Source organism: Pteronotus mesoamericanus, unplaced genomic scaffold (assembly GCF_021234165.1).
Source record: "Pteronotus mesoamericanus isolate MK-2021 breed Mesoamerican mustached bat unplaced genomic scaffold, CSHL_Meso_final contig_94, whole genome shotgun sequence".
In the NCBI taxonomy this organism is placed as follows: Eukaryota; Metazoa; Chordata; class Mammalia; order Chiroptera; family Mormoopidae; genus Pteronotus; species Pteronotus mesoamericanus.
In genome coordinates, this window is record NW_026555285.1 from 8396790 (window position 1) to 8423313 (window position 26524).

Consider the following 26524-nt stretch of genomic DNA (forward strand, 5'->3'; position numbering starts at 1 on the left):
AAAAAGGAATAAAGCTTCATTAATTTTAGTTTTAACGTTTTATCTCAATAGATTACCAACAACTGAGAAAAAGGAAAAAAAAGCACATAAAAGCATTAAAATACTATCACATACAAATATCAAATCATTATGTTGTACACCTGAAACTAATGTTCTATGTCAATCAGACCTCAATTAAAGTAAATAAATAAAAATGCTGACTGTTTTGGGGAGAATGATTAATTTTTTTGAAGACGATAACAAAAGTTTTCTACCAAAGATTTGGCTCCAATAATGCAGTTCTTCAACCTCCCCCAAATCCACTTCATTAACAAGTTCAATCAATTCTACTCCTATAATATGTCTCACATACACCCACTTCTCTCCATTCCCCCTGCCACCACTTCTCATCTTCACTAATACAATCCTCTTCCACCTGTTCCCAGTAATTGTCATGTCACCTGCCTGTCAAAAGCCTTCCATGCTTCCAAGTGCAGTCCTAACTGAGGTCCCGAGGCTCTGGGTTAACTGCCTTCCATCTTCCTTCACTTTCATTTGCACACACGGGCACCCTTTCTGGGTTTAGAATATGCCCAGTATGTTTTCCTAAGGGCTTCGCAGTGGAGCCCCCTCACCCTGGGTCTCTCTTCCTGGATATTGTCATGTCTAACTCCACCTCATTCTTCAAGATCCAATTGAAAGGTCATCTCAGATAGGCTTCCCCTGAGTAGGCTGTCCAGATAACCTCCTTAGTGACTCCCTGTGATATCACTTATTGCCATCACTGTCCTCAGATAAAAGAGATTTCTCTGAAGATGGTTATTAAGTTTCTAAAGATTACCTAATGATATGAGGAAAGTCACATTAAGCAAAAAGGACAAGTCACATAAAAATGATAAGAATAGGCCTGTAATTTCAGCCTTATTAAAAAAAAATATGCATGGGAAATAACACTGGAAGGCAATATATCAAACTACAATTGGTAACTCAAGATGATGGAATTAAAAGTGATCAAATTTTTTTCCATTTTTTTCACTGTGGTATTTTTTTCCCCTAATTCACAAGATTAATGATAGTCATTTTCTTTTTTAAGCTTTTGCTATTTCTTATTTTTCCATATGAAATATGTACTTATTTTGTAATCTGAAAAAAGTATTATTTTAAAATTTATATTCCCTTTGTCTCTGACATCATTGGAAGAAATATTTTCCATTTGAAAACAGAACAGTATGTCTACTAAGCAAACACTATGACTAAAAATATGAAATACTTAACTGATAGTAAATGTGGATAATCAATTCTAGGAATTAAGGAAAAATAGCAAAATTAAAATATAAAGCAACAGTGCAATATACTTTTGATCTCTTTCTGATGATTCAGAGCAAGTCAGAATCTAAATTATCCCAGGATCTTTATTTTACTTTATTAGGGTTATTACTTCACAGAATTATTAATTTCTAGAGGTCTAGGTAAGCTGTTAACTTCTAGTAACTTGTCTCCTCATCTATAAAACTTAAGGTAATACAACTTCTCCACAGTTGTGAGGGTTAATCAAATAATGCAGAGGAAAGTGCCTTCCATATCACAAGCACTCAGTAACAAAAAGACATTTCAATTAACAAATTTCCTTCCTTTCTTCAAAAAGATACTTTGTGGTATGTACACCCTAAAATGAGACAGAAATTCCTTCTATTCTTTCAAGTTTCCTTTCACTGAATACAAAGAAGAAAATAAGCTGACTTGGGGTTTTGAAGATGCCAGCAGTCTTACATATCCCATTGATGGAGGAAGGCCTTGCCAAGGAATGTGGGCTTGGAAAGGCACTATGTAAGCAGCCAGAGAGATACAGGCTGGAAAACTGAGGGCAGAAGGACACAGGAGACTTGTCACACTTGGCAACAACTGAGAAAATTAAGAGTGGCTCAGCCTAATGAAAATAAAACAGGGAAAACAAGGTAACAGTCAAGAGCTATAGAAATTGAGCTGATACAAAAACAGTTTCCGGTCAGAGAACACTACAGGCCTGTAAGGTATGCTCATCAACCTATGGAACTACGCCAAATAAAGTTTCTCAAGGAATAGGAAAGAAAATCATTCCCAAATATAAGAATAATCAACATTTTATTAGAACACTGATTTCAAAAAAATTTTTAACAACCAAATACCTTACTTTTCAGATTTAATAACCTAATTGCCCTCTCTCTCTTATTTGATATCATAAATGTGCTAATGGACTATTGTTATATTGCAGAATAAAATATTCTTTTTTACAGTAAAAAATTCAAACAAAAATTGGAAACACTGATGTAGCACAGAAACAGGTGAGCAAGTGGTAGGTCTTCAAGTAGTAAATATCTTAATTGCAAAGTAAATTTATCACTACTTTTTCATTTTGAATCAAAGTACTGAATTTAAACAATCAAGAAAAATAACAATAACCCAAAAAAGTTATAAAAAATAAGTACATATCTCATGTTTCACAGTAGAAAACTTCAGTATTAAAGTACCAGTTACTGAATACAGCAGGAATCATCTAATACAGCATTTTCTGCCTGACGCGCGGCCAATATAATGCCTATGCACTGAATTAATGTGTTCATTACAATGCATTAAGGCAGTTACATTAATGGGTATTTAAAACAGGTACTTTTCATACACATATGCGCATGTAAAGATTTTAGGCATTTTACAACTAGATCATGCAGTTCTACAAAAATACATGAAAATACACTGTGCTTTATTAGGAAAGAGTACAGATAGCACGTCATACCTCAGTCAAACTGGCATGTTCATCCTGCTTTAAACAGTCCTCTGCTGATACACTGCATAGTTCCTTCTCACTCTGTAATAATGACTTTACAGACTGGAATACATCTTCACTGAAGCTCTGAAAATAAAAGATATCCTTAACTGATTTAGTCCTAAAACAAGACAAAAAATCTAGGAGATATTCTAGTTTCAAATGGAGAGTCAGCAACTCTCCAATTAATATTCCTTTGGTGTATTACTATATATCTTTTGATAAATACAGAACTCAATCCAGCTAAAAGGAAAAAAGAATCTAGCCACTCAACCTACTAGAAGACCACAAGGCCCTCACACTGGGTTCACCTACTCTTACCCTACATTAGAACCTAACAGATTGAATACTTGATTTCTAAGTCATTGGCAAAACAGAAGAAACAATTTATTTGCAGAGTAAGAGATGCTGTGGAAGCTACAGTAAAAGGATGCTAACAACAGTAATTACTCTCATAATAAGGCTGGCTATGGAAAAGAAGAGACTTAATAATCACAAATAAGACTTTCCAGGGACATTAAGGTAGTAATATGATGAGTGTGAGGGAAGGCCTTCCAGACTAGGCAGGAGAGGATATCATAAAGTACCACAGGGAGGAAGAAGTTACATGAAGAAAATAATGAGCATTATAACGGACATAAGAACATTAATTTCCTTCTAACTACCTCTCCTTCCCCTGATTTGTTGATATGCTCTTCTATTGGAACTATCCTTATTCCCCAATCTTCCCCTGAAGAAATCCTACCCAGCCCAAGGTCTGTGAAGACTTCCTCTCTCCTGGTCATAATAAAATTCTCTCAAAGCTCCCTGCATTCATTGCACATTAAGATCTTTTAATCTATATCACAATATATTACAATTACTGTTTTCATTATATATCTGTCTTTCCCTACCCATTAAACCGTTGTGTTTAATTATTGTGGCCAGAGACTATAAAACTGTATTTGGCTCAGTTTGTTTTCCTACATTTCAATACCTCACATACTACAAGGTGCAGAAAAAGTGGGTTTACAGCTGTGAGTACACAGGTTTATTCTTGTATTGTTACGTATTAATTACTGTATTATTTTCCATACAAATAACTATAAGCCCACCTTTGCCCCACCCTGTATATGAATTCAATAAATATGTTAACTTTAATAAACTGAAAATTAGTAGAAATCTTCAGCCTGAGAGAAGAGATACAATTATCAAATTTAAGCAGTTAAGAAAAAATATATTAAATTTGAATGTGAACTATCACTATGAACTCAAGACTCCTTAAATATATGTACTATACTTTTCCATTGAAGGATCATAGAATCAATGACCCTCAGTAACAATAAGCATACCCAGCACCCACATTTTGGTTTCTAAATATCATGTGCCAATAACAAGAGCTGGAGCTTCTGGGGAAAATGGTTAGCTCCAGGTCTGAGGTACAGAAAGTATGAAGTGTGGCTGAAACAGCTTATTGTGACAGAATGCAAAACAGTGCTCAGAGACTAACTAGGTCATTTCAAAAGAACACAGAAGCCAACTTGAAGAGATTCCCACCAGTTAATTTAGGATAATTTGGGCAGTAAAAGAATAAAAATGGTAATGGATTATAAAAACTAAATTTTTTTTTAACCTACAAAAGAAGCAAAGAAAAGGGTGAGTTAGGGGAAGAGTGCATCTCTACATAAGAATGCTGACTAACAAATATGGACAGATAACAAAATTAGAAAATCCCATTTTGCAATTCCCCATGTAATTACTGATTTAGGAAAGGAACATCAATGTACATGAATCCACTGGATTAAAAGCTACTGGGGACCACGATATTCACACTGTCTCATAGAATCACCCTACAGATTACTTATTAATTACAAAGGGATTGTGTGTCTTTATATGGGACATTATTATGACATTGACCACCTGGTCAAGCCTGGCATCTCCTGACCTAACAGAATGGAAATGCTATACCACCTTTGGGGGTTCCTGCTAACCCTAATCACAGGGCAAAACAGCTGATCTCCAAATACGGCAATGTTCTATGAGACAACTGATCCAGACTTCCAAAGATCCGCTGTCATGAGAAAAAAATCTAGACCACTGAAATGGATGAGGAGACCACAAAGACACAATACTGAAATAGAGCGTGAACCACAATTGGATCCTTTACGAGAGGCAAGAGAAAAGTAAGGATACGTTTTTGAGACAATTAGGGAAATTTGGGTATGGATTGCATGTTAGATGATGTTGCTGAATTAACAATTTGTTTGAGGGGTGGTAACGATGCTGATGTTGACATGTACAGAAGAAAAGTAAAATAATGTCTGCAGCCTACTCCCATATGCTTTCAGAAGGTGTGGAGGAGAGACTGTTTCTTGACATGGCTGCTACCAGACCCTGAGCTATATTAGATCCCAGCCAGGACAGAGATTGCTTCCCATAAATCCCCTCTGGGACGATTTGACTCCCCTATGCCCCATGCTTTGCTGGTTCCTGGAACAGGTCATTGCCCTGCCTGGACAAACATAAAAGGCATTTTCCCTTACCTGGGACCAGTCCAGTGCATTCATCCATCCTGCCCTGCTCTACATAATTCTTCAGTGCCTGCCAAGCCTCACAAAGATTATCTACTTCCTCTTGCCACAGCCCAAGATGAGCCCATGTTTCCCTTAATAAACTCTGTTAATTGCTGAACTGGAGTGGCTTACTTCTTTCTTCGGTCTTTCCCTGCTCTCCGTTGACAGAGGCAGATTTTTCAGTCTCTGGATGTTTCCCTGGGTCTGCATGTATTAACAGAAGGGAAGTTTGAATGTATACGTGTGCATGTATGTGTGCATATGTGCATAAACACACACAGAATGATTATGGTAAAACGTTGACTAACAGGGTGAATCTAAGTGAAAAAGTGTATGTGGGGTTCGTTGTACTTTTCTCCCCCCAACTTTTCTGTAAGCTTCAAAATATTCAAAATTTTAAATGATTCTGTTTTCATTAATGAGTGGAGGTTTTCAGGCTAAGATATAAACATTAAATTTAAAAAAATTAAAATGGGAAATCTGAACTTGAACTATCAATATAAACTCTTGACACTAAAGAAGCAATGGGCATTCCTAGTACCCAGATCTTGGTTTCTAAATACTATCCAGGGTTCTTTGGAGAAATAGCCAATTCCAGGCCTGAGGAAGGGAAAGTAGAAGGTGAAACTGGGGTCAATCTGTTGTAGTAGAAATCAAGGAAGTAATCAAAAAATTATGAGCCTGAGACAAAAGAACATAGGGACCAGCTTGCAGGGGCCCCAAGGAACCAAGTTTGGGACAATTTGAGCTATGCGAAATAAATTAATGAGCAAATGAATAAGTATAAGTAAATAAAGGATTGGAAAATCCAGAATTTTTAAAATCTACAAGTCCAGAGCAATACAAATAAACACATAAATAAGGAGGGGAAATGAACTCACTTGCCACCCCTGGAGCTGACTATTCCACTAAATTATTAATCTGAAAATTGGTATTAAAGGGCATTTACTCTGCCTTTATAGGAGATCCTGTGGTTCATCTAAGGGTAATAGACAAAGTTTTTCTTTACAAAGAATGTCAGCTGATAAACATAAAAAGAGAGAGAGGAAATTAGGAAAATCACCATTTTACAACTTCAGGAAATAACAAATTCAGGAAAGGGCCATCAAGAAATGCCAAAAATATCACATGAAAGGTTGTTGGGAAAAAAAACAAGATATAGGCACCCAACCAAGCATTATGCCATACATTACTGGCTAACTAAAAAACAGAAAATGGACAGCTCTGACAGAGTTACTACCTTACTCAACTAATTAATTTTAGCATCACTGATCATAGGAAAGCCTGAAATTCTGTCCTTATATTACCCTATAATGTGTTCTTACCAAATATGTTTAACCTGAATCCTTTATACCTAACTTTTAGTCTATATAAAATATAGAGGAAAGAGAAATGTTAAATAGCACTGTGAGAAAACAACTAGACAAATCCACAAGGTGCAACATTGTAGAAAACATTGACCTAGGCTATTCAAGAAGTCAGTCTTCAATGTGTTTAAAAGAGAGACAGAGAGAGAAGCGGGAAGCTTTTTCCACGCCAACAGCACTCTCAAGGACATGGTAAACATTCCTAAAACCCTCTGGACTTTTTGTAGGAAGTGTGGCAAGCACCACCCCACAAAGCGACCTAGTACAAGAAGTACACGACCCATACTGACACAGTGCAAGAAGGGCGTGGATTCTCTGCACACCCAGAGAAGGCAGCGTTATGACAGAAAGAGTGGCTATAGTGGGCACACTAAGCCAATTTCCCAAAAATGTGCTAAAACCACAAAGGAATTTAGCCGAGGTTTGAATGTGTTGAACCCAACTGCAGTTCTAAGAGAATACTAGAGCTTTAAGAAATGCAAGCATTTTACCCAATGTACTACTACTCAGCCATAAAAAAAAGAAGAAAACTTTACCTTTTGTGACAGTATGGATGGACCTGGAGAACACTGTGCTAAGAAAAATAAGTCAGAGAAAGACAAACACCATATGACTTTACTCATATGTGGAATCTAATGAACAAACTGAACGAACATGGAAAATAGAGACAGACTCATAGATCGAAAGCAGAATGGCAGCTAAGGGGGTGGGGTTGAGCAAGAAGGAAAAAGGACTCACGGACGTGGAAGAGAGAGGTGACTATGGGAGAAGACTGGGGTATAAGGGGACTAAATGGTAAGGAAAAAAATACAAATTTTAAAAAAAGAGAAAGATGCAAGCATTTGAACTAGGAGAATTTAAGAAGAGAAAGGACCTCACAATCCAGCTGTAAGCTTCCGCTTTTGTTTTATTATGAAGACAAAATCTTGAGGTTATGTTTACTTTTAAAAAACTAAACAATTTTTTTTAATTTAATAAATAAATAAAAAGAAGAGAACCTTTCAGACAAAAGAAATGTAAACATGTCATAACCATCAGGTGCAACTTAAGGCCTAGGAGCTTAAAGTGAATCCAAAATAGGAGTTGGAAGGAAGGAATCTATAAAAGACATTTTAGGGGTTATAAAGGAAATCTGAATATGGCTGGGGTATTAGATATAAGGGAACTAAAGTTTCTTAGATGTGATAATGGTATTATTACGTGGGAAGATGCTGCTATTTCTGCAAGAAGCTTGCTCAAGTGTTCAGGAGTAAGACTTTAACTTGCAAATTGTTCTGCCAAAATGTAAAACATATACACCAAATAAGACAAAATATTAACAACTGCTGACCACTGGTATTTGGTATGCAGATTTATGGGTTGGTGTACCATGCTTTCAAATTTTCAATATGCTTGAAATTTTTCATAATAAAATGTTTTTTGAAAATAAAGTAGAAAGTACAGCTCTTTCTGATTTTCCTAGCACTTAGTTCCTAATAAATATTAAATGTATCTCTACCTTTAATGCAAAGTAAAGTAAAATCTAGAGAATTCAACTACACCTTTCATTTTCCATGCAAGCCATTAGGAAAGTTCTCTCTTATTCAGCCACACTAAGGAAAGGCATCAGAATTGGTGTAAGTGTATGCATAACACATATACATATTAACAGTATATAATATTTGGATTCACATACTTTTATCTAAAAGAATTTCCAAGTATTCAAGTGAATTCAAACCAGATCTTTATTGTGTGCCTAACATGGATAATGTGCTCAATAACAAAAGACATTAAAATAGTAATTTTAGCTGTGACCTAATTCCCTACCTCAGGAATATATTGGTAAATTTGAGTCAAACAGGTATGTAGCATTATGCTTAAAGAACAAGGTTACTAGCTGCTTACTATATTGGTATTATATATAATTTACATAATTATTAACATAAAGCAATCAGTATAATGTAATTATTAAAGTTACAAGTCCTATTGCTAATATGAAAAAAGCATAATACACTATGGTTTACAGAAAGTAGAAACTTGCTCGCTACTGATTATCTAATACCTACCATAGCACCTGACCTATAACAAACACTCAAATTGATATTTGCTGAATGAATGAGAAAGCACCAATGAGAGCATAAGGTGGCTGTGTGTCCATAAAGGCAGGAGGTAGAAACCCTCCAGCGTATCTGACCAGCAATGCTTCTGTCAAAGTGAATGTAAGAAGTGTGCTCCATGGTGGCACAAATGTCTTGAGAGTGAGGCAAGACTGGTGGTGGTGCTACATGGCAAATTAGCCACCCAAATGCCACATGCCTTCAGTCCTTCTGCCCCAAGGGAAAGGAGAGAGGGATAGATGGATGGATGGATGGATGGATGGACGGACGGACGGACGGACGGACAGACGGTAATACTCTGGGGTAGAGCTAAAGGTATGTAAGAAAATTTATACCTGATACTTACATTGCTAAAAAGAAGATAGAAAACTATCTTCTGAGAAGAAACGGGGAGGCGCTGTGATCTTTAAGAAACAAGGTTCACTGTCTTCATGATTTCCTCCACTACCATCATATATTTCAATCTTTGCAGTATTTTAATGTTACTAATTTCAATGAGATTAATTTAAAAACATGAATAGCTGCTTAACAAAATAAAAATGATCATTTTTATTAAACTATTACTAAAAGTAATCAAATATAGAGAACTTACTTTTCTGACAGATGCTCTAGGCTTCATGTGGATGTTTCTGAAAGTCTGGAAGGCTGCCATAACTATATTGCTATTGTATGTATTAATGAAGAGTTAATCCATAAAACACCTAAAGAACACATATTAAAAGAAAACAATTTATTAACTTTAGTGGCTCGGTCTAAAATAGTCATTTTTAAAAAATAAAAACATAAAAATTCTGAGTCATGAAAATTTATTTACCAATCCAACATGAATTCTTGAAAAATGTTAATATTCATACCTTAATAAGATACCAGATTACTAGAAAAATTTTATTATTAGGTTCAAAATTATTATAAAGTAGTTTACACTTACTCACTCTCGCTGTCCCTTTTATTGCAAATAAAATATTTGAAAGCCTCAATAAGAAATATTTGAAAAACCTTTTAAAATCTAAAATAGTGTCACAATAAGATTTCCAGCCTACTTGTTTCCCAAAAGTCACTCTGTCCCTGCAGCAACTGCGAATGCTCTATACTTTCTTATTTCTTGGGCAGAAAGGTTTGATAATATACAAATAAAAATGTGAAATCTATAATTTCAAATTAAAATCAGATAAAAATAAAATCAGATAAAAATAAATTCCTTACATAGTCATCTTAACAGCATATCAATGACGAGTTCAAAAAACACCCAAATTAAACGATGAATAGTACTTAGAACACACGTGCACGCGCTCCTTCACACATACCCCTTGGGAGAAACTCTAAATCTAATTCAATTTTTTATCAATGCTTTAATAAAATACCTTTAAGAGCTTAAATCAACTCAGCATTAACCACTCAATATCGACATCTGACCACAGTAACTTGTTCACTTACTCAAAATGTACTTGCATTAGATGCTACGGATGGATACAGGGGAGAACAAGGCAGGAAAATGTTTTACTACAGTGAAAGGTGGGAATGACAACTGAATTCTAAATCACTATATAACAAAAAATTTGAATCAATCAAGATTTAAGAACTGGTTAATTAGTGTCAATTAAACAGGTCTTGTAATTATCTAGTTGAAATTTTAAGGACATTTGTTTATAATATAAATTTTACTATGAAGAGATTTATATGGAAAACAAAACAACCTAGAACTGGAAAAAAAAACACTAAATTTTAGTGGAGTTCTAATTTTATATTCTCACATTATAGAGAGAAAACTGAGTGTGTTTGTGCACACATACATCTTCCTTTAGAGATTACTAGATTCTAATTTTTAGACAAAGAATTATGGCAGTATACTATTCTGAGTCAAGATAAATCTTAATGGTCTCTCTAATGATAAAATTTGATCAGTGACTAGAGCTGAAGCAGTATAGTGCAGTAAGAAAAGCAACAGAGGTCCCAACAGCACAAGATAAAGAGGTATACATCAGAATCAGAAAAGTACCATTTCTGTTCCTGTTCTACCCTTCATTAGCTTTGTTTCCTCCAGGTAAACTGCAATGACATCTGGATCTGTTTCCTCAATATATACTCATGTTACCTGACTTACCTGGCAAGTTTATTGTGAGAATCAAATGGAAAATAATTTATAGAAGGCTATTTGGAAACTATAAAATATATGTAAAAGTAAAATTAAAGTATTTACTTATGGAGCAAAATGAACAAGAGGACCAAAATTATCAAAACAAAATGTAGCCCTCACCCAGTGGCTCCACTGGTTGGAGCGTCATCCTGTACAACATAACGTCGTGGGTTCAATCCCCGGTCAGGGCATGCTGTCTCTCTCACTCTCTCCCCTTCCCTTTCTCCGTCTCTCTCAAATCAATAAACATATTCTTGGATGAGAATTTTTTTTTTAAGTGTAAATGTAAAGATTTATGTGGCCAAAGCAAGAAAATAATCCTTTTTTTTGTCCCGGGCCTACTCACTTTCTTTTTTTTTCCCCCACAGAATTCTCTTCAATTGCCAGAAGTCCTTAGAGGCAAACGGACTTGCCCCTAACTTCACATAAAACATATAATACAGAGGTCAACACAAGGGTTCCAGAAAAGCAAAACTCTCAAACTCAGCACCTGAATAAACAGGCGCCGCCTTTCTGGAGCACAATTTTGAAATGCCTGTCAAACCACTGAAAATATTCCTACCCTATGACACAGAAATTCTAACCATGGAAATCATTAAAGGAACAATGATTCTAGAGCATCTAAGGTCCTAACTAAAATTTAGTTAGCCCCAAGGGCTTTGCCAAGAGTACTACGTTAACATCTCATTTAATCCTCAGAACTGGCAGAGTAGTGCTCCAATTTTATAATGAGAAGAACGGGCACAGGGATATTAAGCAATTGATCCAGGCCCAGGTCCACACAGCAAGCAGTAGAGCTAAAACTCAAATCCAAATCTTTGAACTCTAACACCCAGACTTGCAATCACTCTTCTATAGTATACAAAGGTGTGGAATCACTTTTATAATAGAGAAAAATAAGATTCCAGAAAAGGGAAAGTAACTGAATAATCTAGAGTGCATTCCTAAAATGGCAACGGTGGCCATTTCAAACAACGCTGAAGGGCTGACACACAAAGCACCTTTACTTCCTCTGACTTCTGAAAGGGTGGAGCCAAGACAAGAGATGGGAAAAAGCAATCACCTTTGCAGCTGCCGGCTAAAGGAGCAACGATTAAACACTAAGTCAATGGAGGTTTCACCAGGAAAGAAAGTGACAAATTATCTAGATGAGCTGCTTACCTGAAGGTCGACATGCCATCCCCCTGAGCAGAAGGAGGAGCTCCAAGGCACTCGCTGGGAGGCCTGGATGCTCTGAGACAATATCCTAGATTTGACATCTCTAGCTACCCCAGTTCACTCTACCTACAATATTCCAGAATAGCACCCCTAGAGACACCACTCTTTTCAAAGTAAGTGGAATCCAATATGGACCTATGAAGGAAAATTTTTAAAAATAAATAGAACCAATATAAGAAGGAGTACATTAAAGAAGAAAAACAACACAAATATAATCATGCCACCCAAAACTCACATTATTGTTTTTCAGGATACTATCTCAGGATTTATATATTAATAAAAAAGAAACTAAATTTCATTCCACATCTACATTTTGTTTCACTCACTGAAGAAAAACACATTTACTGAACCCTACTCCATAACTTTGTGTTTAACTTAAAAACATTACCTCACAAAGGAAAAAAATCTACCAAAGACTATCTATGCAGTGGTCCATAAAAATGAATCCCACATGAGATTAAATGACTTGTACTTCCGGTAAAGCAAAAAAAAATAAATTACTTTTGGAAGTGATGCAAAGACAGATGCGGGGAGAAAGAAGAGCAGAGCAGAGTTTCTTCACCATCTCATATAATTAGAGAGAATGGAGTTTTAGACAGATTTCACAAAAGGAGGAAAAATGCACTATTTTCCCCTAGGACATCTTTGTGTTATAATAAACTTTTTACTTAATATTTTTTGGCTTTGTGACCTATTGTGGGTGAATAAAACAAGAGTCCTAACCAGGAAAAAATTAAGAGGAAAAAATTAAGTGTATTTCTCTATGGTCAAAGAAATGAAAGTAAACCTAGGTTACTTTTTAAAAAGCAGATAAGAGACAAGGAAGATGAACAAGGCAAACAAGTCAAAAGTGAGCTGCTAGAGCTCAGGAAAGACACGGGATATAAAAACAATACTATGAAATCCCTTAGAAGCAGCAAAAAAGCAAAATAGATATTGCTAGAAACACCAAACACCAATAAATTTTTAAATATCACAGAATGCAAAAGAAAACAAAGCAATTAAAGAAACAAACTCTAAAGGATATAGAAAACAGAGATGTAAGACACTGAATAAATTACATTGACCCTTTGATTCTGCAATTTCATGTTTTTTCCTGCAAATATACTTACGCAAAACTCATGTATATGTGAAAGAATATTCATTAAAACAAAATACGGTGAAGCACTAAAAATAATCTAGAAGTCCATCAATTCAAGTAAATTGTATTTATATGGCTATTGCCCAGCTGTTGGAAAGAACTGCATCAATACATATTGATATGACAGCATGTTCACAAAATATGAATAGAAAAAGTTATAGAACAGTATAAATAATGTGCTCTCTACTTGTGATTTAAAAAAAATTACAGACACAACTGACACACCTATGTATATGCATGCACACACATCTGGGAAACATGACAGATACAAACTAAATTCATGATAGTGGTCACTCATGACAACCAAGTTTCTTTTTGTTATAAAATGTCATGTAATTCTGGAAAATGATAGATTATTAAGTAAAATAAGGCAGGTTCCAGTATGTTCACATTATCCTCATTTTGTGTAAAATCTGTATCACTACATGTGTATATTTATATATGTGATATAAATAAGAACATACTACACAGGTATAAACATTGGTTTTATCTGGGTAGATATGTATGTTTTGTTTTTCTGGATGTGCAAACATTTTTTTAAAATTAAAAAAAAAAAAGCCCTGGCTGGTGTGGCTCAGTGGCCTGCAAAGGGTAGCTGGTTCAATTCCCCATCAGGGCACATGCCTGGGTTGAGGGCCAGGACCCCAGCAGGGGGTGCACCAGAGGCAACCACACATTGATATTTCTCTCCTTTCTTCCTCCCTCCCTTCCCCTCTAAAAATAAATAATCTTTCTTAAAAAAAGAAAAAAATATTTCTCAAGTCTTTCTTCCTCTCCTCTGGACTAAGAAATGTTAGAGATAGCATCATCTATTTCTTGCCCTTTTTATAGCATGAGTTAACCAAGCCAAGAGGTCTCTGAAATACCTGCCTACTCTTCCATCAACAATATTGTCCTGTATTGACTCTCTTTGTACTGCACTGGTTCTCAAATATCAGTACACATAAGAACCAGCTTACTTCTGACATCTTCCCTCACCCCCAAAGATCCAGACTCAAGGGGTCTACATAGAAAAGAGAAATCTTTATGTTTAACAAGTACCCTATGTTATTTCTGAGAAACATTTGTCTCTCTCTAGCCATCACATTAGTCACCTTCCCTAAATTCTTTCATACTTTGTTACTCAAAAACTAATATTCTGTACCCTCCAACCTTATTCTCTTTGGTACTCATTCTTGTAGTTTTCCAATGATATTTTATCTCTACCACTGGTTTTCACTATGCAAATAACTCCCTAATACATTTATCTTCAGTTCACTTATTGTACCTTAGTTTCAGCTTCTTATGTTTAATTTTCTTTTAGGTACTTCTGACTACATGTCCCAATTACTCCACAATTATTATGTTCAAAAACGGAATGAAACTCTCTCTCTAAACAATCTCCTCCTGTATTCTCTACATTAGGAAGATGTAGTAAACCAACTGAGCAAATAAACCAAACTAGAAAATGACCTTTCAATCAATCCCCACAGACTACCACATCCAGGAAATCACTATGTCCTGACCCGTCATCCTTCTAAATATCCCTCAAATCTATCCTTTCTTGCATCAGCTAACCTGCTACTGATTCTTCATGCAGCAATTCAAGTGCCTCCTTCCTTGAAGAAGGCTTGGCTCAACTCCTTGCCCAAACAGTAACCACCTCCTTTATGCTCCTTTATGCAAAGTGGTTTGTCCTTTATTCTTCTGGTGTCACTGTTTGCATGCTTTCCTCCTATTGTGAGTTCATTTGAGGACCAAAGTGTTTTACTGTATTTGCATTCTAACACAGTAAGTATTCAAACATCTGCTCAATTAATAGTAAGTAATTTTTAAAGTGCAAAATATGCCTTTACTTGTTTAAATGTATACATTTAATGAATTATTTGAGGAAATACAATTAAAACTTTATAATCATTTCTAATTTTTATTTGGGAAATATTTATAATAAATGTTCCAAATATACATTTTGACAAATCCCAAATGGCCAACTGCTAAAAGTTAATATTTGGCTGAATGTAACAATAACAAAACAATATAAAATATATAGAACATTGGTTTTCAAACATTAGACAATAGGCAATGCAGGACTATGATCTGGCTACTTCTAGTCACAACACAGGGAAAGTGAAGCCAAGCAGTCTGGCAGTCTGGCCAGACTTTAGACACAGAGGTCAGAGTTTGGGAAGGCCAAGGAGTCTTGAATTTGTAGGGCAGAGTACTGAAGGGAGAACTCAGAAAGAGTGAGAGCTTTAGAAATGTGCGGATGAGTTCCTCTAGAGTCCTTGGATGAATACTGATCTTTGCTGATACCTGAGGTAGAGAAATAACTACCAAAGAGCAGTAAGCCAAATAATAACTGGAGTTTGGGCTTGGAATAGTTTGGGCTTGGAGCTTCCACCAACCAGTGTGGAAAAAGCCTTGCAATATATCAGGCAATGGATGGACTCCTCGAAAAGAAATCGTGTTATTGGGTTGGCCAAAAAGTCCATTTGGTTTTTTTCCTTACAATGACTCTGGAAGAGCTTAGTTGTTTTTAACTTTATTTGAAACAATTTTGTTAGATTGCATTGTAATAGCAGTCATATAAACTTCACATTTTTTTAAAAATTATCAAAATTGGTTATTTTTGTTTATTTTAATACTGAAGATGGAAGAAAATATGCAACATTTTTGACATATTACGCTTTATTATTTCAAGAAAGGTAAAAGAGCAACTGAAAAGCAAAAAAAGATGTGTGCAGTATATGGAGAAAGTGCTCTCACTGATCAAAAGTGTCAAAAGTCGATTACAAAGTTTCATGCTGGAGATTCCTCAACTGGATATGCTCCACAGTTGGGCAGACCAGCTGCAATCGACAGCGGTCAAATCGAGATATTAATTGAGAACAATCAACATTATGCCACACAAGAGAGAGTCAACATACTCAAAATATCCAAATCAATAAAGTTATTGATGAAAATGAAAAATGTCTTATATTTTATGGAAAAAACCATATAGACTTTCTGGCCAACCCAATACTTGGGGGACAAGTCAGCAGTACACTAAAGGCTGCATAGGACTCACCCTAACAAAGTTAAGGGAAGGCTCAAAACAACCCCTAGATTCCAAATAAGCAAATTGTGCACCCCAACTAAATCCAACACTCTTAGGAATACAACAAAATCAAGCAAACAATAGCATAAAACTTACTGACTGGCATGCAATAAAAACTTACCGGATATGTAAAAGGAAGAGAAAAATCTGCTCCATAATCAGAAGAAAACAGTCAATACAGTAAGTGTACACCCAGAAGTGACAGAGATGACAAAATGAACAGATGTTAAAACCATACTATAAAGATGTTCCAAACATTCAAGAAGACAGATCAAGAGGAAAACATGATAAGGAGAGAAATACAAGATATAAGAAATCCCAATTAAAATTCTAGAGATGAAAACAAAATATACTAAATAAAAAAAATACTGAGTGCAATTAACATCAGACTAGACACTGCAGGATAAAAGTCCAAAGACACAGCAATAGAAACTATCCAAAATGAAGCACAGGGAAAAGAAACTTAAACACAAACAACAGCAGCCGCAGTATCAGTGAGTCACTTCAAAAGGTACTAGAGTCCCAAACTGAGGGCAACATACAAAGACAAAGTAATGCAGGATTTTCCAAATCTCATGAAAACCATCAAATGAATGATCCAAGGAAGATCCATAAACTGAGAAGAATAAACATAAAAAAAAAATCCACACCAATCCACTTCATATTTAAATTGCTAAAAACAAGTGATAAGGTGGAAAATCTTAAAAGCAACCAGGAAAAAAAGTACACATTACATACAGAGGAACAACGAAGGACAGCAGACTTCTTATCAGAAACTATGCAAGCAATAAAATAAGACAATAGATTCAACATTTCTAAAGTAATGAAAGGGAAAAAAAAATCCAACCTGATGAAAATATCCATACCCGATGAAAATATCTTTCAAAATGAAGGCAAATAAATTTACTCAAACTAAAAAATGATGTGATAATTCATCACCAGAACCATCACTAGAATACATAACTACTAAAAGAAATTCTTCAGGCAAAAGAAAAACCATACTAGATGAAAATTTGGAATTGAATGAAGGAATCAAGTGCCTGAAATGGTAAACATAAAGGTAGTTTAAAAGATATTTTCTCTGTTTAAAATCCCTTTTAAAAATAACCATTTAAACTAAAAGAATAATGTATTATGGGGTTTACAACATATATAGAAGCAAAATGTATGAAAAAATAACACAAAAGGATATCCTGGGTAGTAGATGAACAAATACTGTTGTAAGGTTCCTACACTGCAAGAGAAGTGATAGTGATAAAGTTATCTTGTAGACCCGAGAGCAATCACTAAAAATGTAAAATAAAATAATACCTAACAAGCAAACAATGGTGTAAAGGTGATGTTATCCCCTTTTTGCAAATGAAAAAGCTAAGGCTCACCTTCACAAGATTGATCTAAGAATGCAATGAAATACAGGGTGGGGCAAAAGTTGTTCATATGGAAAATAATGTAATAAATAATACTACAAGGATAAATTCTGTTATGTGTATTCACAACTGTAAACCTACTTCTGCCCCTCCCTGCATGTAAAAACAGTACCTAATACAACAGAAACTCAAATACTAGCTCCTTCCTTGGGTACAGACCTAGTTGACTTACAAAATCTAAAACTATCACAGCTATCGGTGACTACTTTTTAATCCTGAACCAACGGCATTCCTGCATTTACAATATACATTTTGCTTGTACCTCTAGAGGATTTCTCAATCTCAACATTACTGACTTTTTCAGTCAGATAATTTTTTGTTGTGGGGACTGTCCAATGCATTGTCGAACATTTAACAGCATCCTTGGCCTCTACCTACTAGGTGCCATTACCACTAAAAATGTCTCCAAACATTGCCAAGTATCCAAGGGGGTGGTGGCACGGACACAAATTGCCATTGCTCTATTTTGACACTTGAGACGATGGTGCCTAAGTAACAGTTAAATTTATACTGCTACAATTTGATGCCATGCATTGGATTGTAAATACTAACATTCAACTCATATATTCACCGAGTAACAGTGATTGGAATACAGCAGTGAAAAGTCACTGATCTCATGGAGCTTACATTCCAGGGTCATGCCTAATTCATTTCTGCATTCCCCGAAGGCTATTTATCCATAATAATGTGTAACCATATATTTACAAATTGAACAAGCTGTAAGGCAAAGGAAAATTTCATCAAGGAGATGAATTTCAGAGGAGCATTTGATGGGAAGAGTGATATCTTTAAATAGAAAATAGTATGGGACACCTACCTAATGACTTGCTGAAAAACTAATCCAGGGATGTTTGTTCTGCCACCTTTGTTTTCTCAAGAATTCAATGGAGAAAGGTTACTGATCTTCCTCCTGCATTCCAGGCTGGAATCTACTTCTTCTAAAGTATGTTTGAACCTTGCCAGTAATTGATATTTAAAATAATAACATGGGCCTAATTGGGAAAGTACTAAGTTTGAACTGCTATGACTCCAGAACTTCCTGTACACCAACAACAAACACAACTTAAAAAAAAAAAAAAATTTAAACCTTAAGGCTGTGCTTTCAACTGCCTAGAAGTTAAAATCGTTATTAATCTTATAATCCCTATCTACAAGCTTATTTTTAACCGAAAAATAAGGTCAGAATTTTAACTGAAGAACACATTTCTCTTTATCAGTGACATCTGTGACTCCTTGACTTAAAGAGTATATTGCTGAAAAGGCATTTAAGCAGCTCTTGCAAATATTAAGGCTCTATCCCATGCAGCCAGTAGATGGAATGAATACATAGATCTGCTCTGCAGATGGTCCAGTGCCTGGCACAAAAAAAGTCCTATAAGCCCGTGCAGAAACTATTAACTGATAAGATATAAAAGGCATTAAAAAAAAGTGTGAAAGATCTCTAAGGTTTCAAGCCTGGGGAGCTAAAAGAAAAGTGGAACCTTTGCCAATGGTAGGGGAACTGAAAGATAGCGTTTGATGTCAATATAATATCCTAACTAATACATACTTTGTTAGAGTGGTCAGAACTAGAGATGTTATTTAAGGAATTGCCTGTAGATACAGAGCTTGAAAACTGATCCCAGAAACTGGGAAAAAAGAGAGTACCAGAGAGAATCTAAGTGGACAACCATAATAAAGGTTTCTGGACAGGTAAACAAAGAATCACAGATAAGAAGCAGTCTGAAAAATAGGCGAGGTGGATTTATAAGAACTTCCTTTCATTAAAGTCAAGGTACAGTTTTCAATATAGAGTGGTCATCGCTGGAATTCTAAACTCCCAAGGGCGGAAATGACATCCTTTCATCTCTGAATGCTGTAGAAGCCCCTACCACAGCATCTGCCAGAGTATGCACTCAGTAACAATATCTATATCCTTACACAGTGCCAGCCAGGCATTGTTTAAATGCTATAAAACGGAATTCATATTTCTCACTACAGAAGCTGCTGTTATCATACCCATTTTACACGCAAGGAAAATGCACAAAACGGTTACATATTATCCTAACTCACACACCTAGGAGAATCCCTCCCGAGAGAGAACATGGCTGAGAGCAAGTTCAATGCAGTACTAAGGGAAACACTTAAAACTGCAATATGTTAAATATCCCAAAGATACCCTTCATTTCCTTCCTGCCTACACCCTTTTTTTAAAGAACTTCAGTACCCAGTCTAAAACAGTACCAGCTGTGAGACACACGGAAGCCTCCTCTCCAGCCATTTTCCCAGTCCCATCTTGCCTCACCCCCAGCTAACTGAACTGCAAGTGGGTATTTAATCAACCAGATTCTCTCTTCAGAAATTCAGAATTAAGATATAAAAGTATGTGTTGAGAAATGCAGTATCAAAGTGAGGCTGGTTTGGCACCATGACAAATCAAAGTTTCATGCAAATCAAAGTTATGGGGAAGCTGAAACCAAGATCTTAAAGAGAGGGACATCCGAAGGAAAAAAAGAAAAAACTGGAATAGATATGACAGAGTACAGGGTAGCCGAGAACTGAGCAGCAGAGACATTAAGACCACATGTTTCCAGAGAAAAACTAGAAGGCTAACCCCCTGAAGACTTTCACATTCCCAAGACACTGAGCTGGCGTGGACTTCATGCAGTAACTTCAAAGGCAGTCCTCCTACTGTCTGATAAGTGCCTTTTTTAAGTAAGTCAATTCAAATGGGTTTTTGTTCCTTGCAGCCAAATAATCCTCAAGCCCTTTTTTAAAAGAGGTCAAAGAAAAAAACACTGAGAAAGCAGCTACTTATGTGCTTCACAATAACTTTTTAGGTACTTTAACTCTCTTTTCAGCTTAAGGAAAAAGAGGCTCAGCAATATTACCAGATGTGCCAGATTCCAAAGTCCAAACTCTTCATAATAGACCTCATTTTCACTCAAGGAAAAATCCTCTCTGTTTCAGGCCACTAAATCATTTCTTACTTCTTCACATGTTAACTTCTCTCCTTTTATCATTCCAAGTTTCTAATGTATGTAGAGGATGAGACAGAAGTAGGTTTACAATTTTAAGTATGCAAAACAGTTTACTCTTGTATTATTACTGTATTATTTTCCATACAAACAACTATAAACCTACTTTTGCTCATCCTGTATTTCAAATGCCTTAACTTCTAGTAAATATTTTTAAATAAATTGAAATTTATACAAAGGGAAGAAGAGCACATACGGATCTGTTTGGTCTGTTTTTAAAAATTTTTCTTTCCTTTACCCACTTCACTAGGTTATACAGCCTTAACTCAAGCCCAGGCCCACCTGTTATCTTCTCCTGACCTGCCCCCACCCCTTGAGCCATTGGAGTGGTTGATTTTATTACTAAAAGTAAGGTGACTTGACAGAAAAAGAGCATATTCAGCTTACTTAATTATCCTACCCAAAGTTACTTCAACTGCTTTTCAAGGGCAAGACAAAATAACTAATACTTACATTCTAAAAGCCTAAAACCCTTGCTAAAAGTTTATAGAGACCAGGAAAAGAAATAAAATAAAATAAAAATCTATTTTTCTTTTTCTGAAAATCAGTTTGCCAATATAGAATGGGAGGAACTCTTTTAATATTGATGAGTCTTTTTCCCATTCTCAAAAAAGAGTTTCCTAAGTTTTTCACATTTTCTCCAAGTATAAACAGAACTCCACTGACTATTTTTAGGTGAAAACCTCCCCAAAAAGGAGCACTAATATATCATCTGATTTGGTTTGATTTCCTTTCCCAGACAATAAGTTCCTAAAATTAAAATATATATAATATGTACACATATACACATTAAATGTACTATCCTCCTTCTAGCCTCTCAAGGGAAAGGACTTCAGCTTCTAGACTTACCCCAGGAGCTCAGAAGCTGGAGAATTTGTCACTGTGGTTCGGGGTCTCTGGCAAGTTCCATATCCTCGACAACTGGGACATATCACACTAGCCCTTATCAATAATGCAGTTACGTAGGTACACACAGTTATCACAAAATTACCAATTCAGCTTGGGATCCCATTTGTTCTGACGACCCTACATTCTTTAATCCCTTATAAACTGCTCTGTTACAGCTACAATTAACAGTGAAATTCACTGTCAACCCTTGCATCAGTGCTGCTAGAAAAAGAACACAAAGTATGAAAACCAGGGTGCTACTTGAAAAAAGTGACTGTGTTTAAAAGATTTATTAAATTGCTCTATTTTAAATGTCACTAATCATACTGGGAACTGAGCTTCCATTCCCTCTAAATGGTAAACAAGACATTAAAATCATCTTTGCATTACTGAGAAGCCTTTATTTTCTGAGTATTTCCACACATAGCAAAATCAGTATCAACCACTATAACATCCCTAACAAGGTGGGAAGAAGCTAAGGAGAGCTTAGATGTTTTGCAAGGGACTGAATAATTATAAAGCTGAGAAGAGAACCAGAATTTTTAACTCGTGTTTGCACTAAGGCCATTAGATGTCTCAGCAGTATTTCTCACCCTGAAATTTCGTCAACATCTTAAGCTAAATCGCCTTCAGCTTAATAAGGCTTTAAAGGACAGGGTAAGTAGAAGAAAAGAATTGTTACCAAATCATACCACGGTGGTAGCTTAGATCCTATTCCCCTAGTCATTTTACCAACGTTTTTTATACTCTGGCCACATTTCTTTTTTTATAAAGCAGCTTAGGTGCCTGGAATAACAGACGGTATACTAAATCCATTCGGAAATTGGACGGCCAGCATTTAAGCCACTAACAGCCTTAGAGAAAATCTGAGAGAAAATACAGATTTCAACACTCTGGGGAGCTGCTTGACGCCTTGCGTTTCTGTCAGATTTGGGTTGCGCCTTGTTCCAGCGCTCAACGGTTCTGACAGTGAGGGATGCTGCTGTTCCGGGACAAAGTGCAACGTCCTCTCCCTCCTGCACACTCCGTTGGCCACGCACCACGAACGCAAACTAGGAACTCGCCTCACCACCCACCCAGGTAACGGGGCTCAACTGAACTTGTCATTCAAAAGGACTGCAGTTCCGCCGCTTCACTCCGGCCCCCTGGAGGACTCGGCTCGAGCCCCGGTACGCCCCCGCCCCCTGGCCCAGGACTTCCTCCCTCTGCCCCGCTCCTCCCGTTCTCCTCCCACCGCAAGTGAAGGCGCAGCTCTGCGAAACACCGAAGTCAGAGCAAGGACTGCGGGAAAGCGGAGGGCTGGGGCGCCGGAACTGGGCCGCTCCATCCATCGCGGCCGCACAACCCTCCGCCACCGGCAGCTTACGCCGCGAGCAGATCCGCACTCGGCTCACCTGGGGACCGCAGCCTCCACAGCTCTTAGGCATATCACCAGCCCGCAACGACCAGCAGCGCGAGCTGCAGAGTAGGCGGGCGCCCCACCCGCACTGGCCCCCGGCCCTCCCCGCCCTCCCCGCCCCGCGGCCCGCCCCCGCCCACCCCGGCTTCCGCCGCTGCTGCCGCCGCAGCTGCAGCCCCCAACACTACCTAGTCCCCACACCACCCACCCACTCTCGCGAGAAGAGCCCCGTGACCAAGCCCGCGTAAAAGTGGGTGGGTTTACTGAAAAGCAAAGAAAATGAAAAACCTTCCCACGTGCTCCGCGGCAGCACGCGGAGTGGGTCCTCCCGTCACATGACGTGGAGGCGACCTCTCCATTGGCGAGAACCGGCACAGCCGTGGGAGCTTTAAACTCGAGGCTGACCTACGAACCTGCGGCGAACGTCTTGCGTGCTTCCTGATCTGTTACCTCGGAAACCATTTAACCCTTTCCTCTGGCAAAAGTACCCAAGCCTTGTCTTGCTCTGCAGGTTTGGTTTCAGGCCCTGCCTCCTTTCCTTCGACCTCTTAGTCTTACCGCGTGGGGTCAGATGGACTCCTTCACCACAAGCAAGCTTTGCTCTCTTCCGATTCCCGGGGCCTTTCCCAAAGCATCCCCACCAGACCTGAGCGCTCGAGTAGGGCTCATCCTTTCGGGGTGTCTCCGCCCCTTCGTAGCATCGCTAGGGAGGACCACTCAGAGCGCACCACTACTACCGCCCTATCCGAACCTCCACTAGGAATCTCCGGGCCCTAGTGCTCACCCCGACATTTTTACGCGGCATCGGAACTGGGAAGTAAAAGCATTGGTCACCGAGAGAGCAAGCCCTAGATTAAAAGCTAGTAGTGTGTGATTATTTCCACTTACAATCGGAAGTCAAATTGCAGTCTCCTCCATGGCATCTGCTCCTCAAGGGTGGAAATATGTGATAGATTAAAAACATTTTAAAGAGTATCCTCGTTTTAAGTTCTGCCCTGTCAGGGAGACGGGCAGGGAAGAAAGGGTGCAGTCATATGTTCATTTCATCCACAAATATTTGTTGAGTTCCTGCATATGTTAGTCATTACTCCAGGTTGTCGATTGAAGAGCGATGAAGACAAATAAGTCTAGGGTCCAGGGAGCTTATAGGAGAGGAAAGGAGGGAGGGAAAAGAAAGAAAAAAATACCTTTTGGCATTAAGCTCTATACAAAGAAAATAAAGATCCATGAATGATGTGATGGTGATTTTGACTGGGTGGCTACACGGCCGTTTTGAGGAGGAGACACTGGAATGGTGATTTGTATAGCATTATCAGGAAAGAGCGTTCCAGGCAAAGACACTAATTCAAAGGCCCTAAATTAGGTTTGAGGAGGAAAAAAGGAGAAAGTAAGAAGAAATAAACTTGGAGAAGTAAACAACCATGGGCCAGATCCTATAGCCTCTGAAAGCCAAGGAAAGAATTGGGAACTTATTCTAAGTGCAGTGGAAAGAATTGAGGAGTTTTAATTAGGGGAGAGATACCTATGGTTTACTTTTTAAAAAGACAAAAAATGTTTTTTCCTTGCACAGAATGGATCTTAAAAAGGCCACAAAGGAAACAAAGAGATAAGAGACTTGTAGTCTATGTGAGAGACAATCCTGAAAGACTTTTCAATGACCCTGGCATTTCTTATCTAAAATCCAATAGATCAGAGTCCTAGTGCTATTTGCTGCCTTTTGTTAAAAAACATCTGGACACATTTACTGTTATTTAATTACAATAGGAAAAATAAATGGGGTTTTTGTCGTTCTTGTTACTTGAGAAAACAAATGGCCCAAAAGAGAAGTCACCTTCAGTTTTTTCTTCCTCCATTTATATACCACACGGATAACCACCTCTTCTATTCTTAAAATCAATTCTAAGAAAAAACAACAGAAAGTGATGTTCAATGAAGACATTTATTCCCAAGTATAAGACTTGAAAAGATAGAGGTTAGAACTTGGAAAATGAGCATGTTTTACTAACATAGAAATCAGGAGAGTTGAGTTCCAACTGGAAAACCTTTCAGTAACTGGTGAGACAACCAAATCAAGGTACCTTATCATCCTTGAGCCTCAGCTTCCTCATACATAAAACAAGGCCCAACTTAACCAGACAACACCCAAGTGGTTAAGCCTGAATTACACTTCAGCATACACACAACAGTAAGACAAAAGCTGGAAAGGGAAATGAAATGAATTTTTATGAAAACTAACAGAGTCAACAGCACAAGTCAAATTAACTTGGACACACACACACATGAGCTGAGGAACTATGAAAATGATTAATACATGTACCAGGGATGCTTCCCTAAAAAAACCTTAGCCTTCTCAGAATGTGAAAGCAAAAGCATTACCACTTGCTCAACCTCATACTCCCTTTCTCTATACCCATTTTGAACCTATGATATATTTAATAAATGATTCACATATTCCTAATCAGGATTTTAAAAATAGAAAATAAATGTTTAAAAGGCAATCTCTTAATCTAACAATTTTAATGAAAATAAGATTTTAAGAAACCTTATAGGCTTACTTTTTTAAAAAAGATTTTATTCATTTTTAGAGAGACAGGAAGAGAGGGAGAAAAACATCTATCAGTGGCCTGACCCACAACCCAGGCGTATATGTGCCCTGACCGAGAACCAGTGAGCTTTCAGTCCAGAGGCTGGCGCTCAATCCACTGAGCCACACCAGCCAAGGGTATAGGGTTACTTTTTAAAAGGAAAGTCCTAAAAGGAGAAAAGGTATTATTTTAACAAATTAAGACCATTATTTTAAAATGCTGAAAGAATCGAGCACTTTCCTGGGACTTTTGCAGGCATAATGATTAACTGAAACAGCTGCTTGGTACTGTTAATTTAGATAAACAATGGGCTTATCTTTACCATTCTAATATGTGTTAATAGAGTCATAGTCCTTCCAACTCACCCTAGCAAAAAGATCATTGTGGTCAATTATTTGGAGTGCAATGAATATGAAATGAGAAGAAAGTTAGGACTGAGATCCATTTCTACAGATATCCCTAGTTCCTGATTCTTTTTAAAATCATTTTCTTTTTTGTGATATAATCAGATATCATACAACTCACCCACTTAAAGTGTACAATTTACTTACTTACTTTATGTATTCCTAAAGTTGTGCAATAATCACCAAAATCTAATTTTAGGATAATTATGTCCTCCCTAAAAAAAACTCCATACCCATTAGCAGTCAATCCCCTACCTCATCTCCAGCCCTAAGCAATCACTCACTAATCTATTTTATGTCTCTCTAAATCTGCCTATCCTGGACATTCCATATAAATAGAATTATGGAATATGTGGTTGTTCATGTTTCACTTCATTCACTTAGTATAATGTTTTCAAGGGTCATCCATGTTGTAGCATATATTAGTATTTCATTTCTTTT

The 26524-nt window shown here is 37.1% G+C and overlaps 1 protein-coding gene across 4 annotated transcripts in view; it reads right to left on the minus strand.

Moving 5' to 3' along the window:
* The window catches only part of AKAP11 (A-kinase anchoring protein 11), a 55773-nt gene extending 32595 nt beyond the window's left edge, over positions 1–23178 (minus strand). For 2 of the 4 annotated variants that reach the window (XM_054586383.1, XM_054586379.1), the window contains exons 1-3: positions 23090–23178; positions 9387–9495; positions 2750–2866 (exon numbers count right to left, since the gene is read on the minus strand). In XM_054586383.1, the coding sequence (XP_054442358.1) occupies positions 2750–2866; positions 9387–9446 (177 nt within the window). In that variant the 5' untranslated portion in view covers positions 9447–9495; positions 23090–23178. Of the gene's footprint in view, positions 1–2749; positions 2867–9386; positions 9496–11048; positions 11229–21656; positions 21729–23089 lie in introns of those variants that run through there. The other 2 variants (XM_054586380.1, XM_054586381.1) reach the window with 2 other exon arrangements.
* Between the last annotated feature and the right edge of the window lie 3346 nt (positions 23179–26524).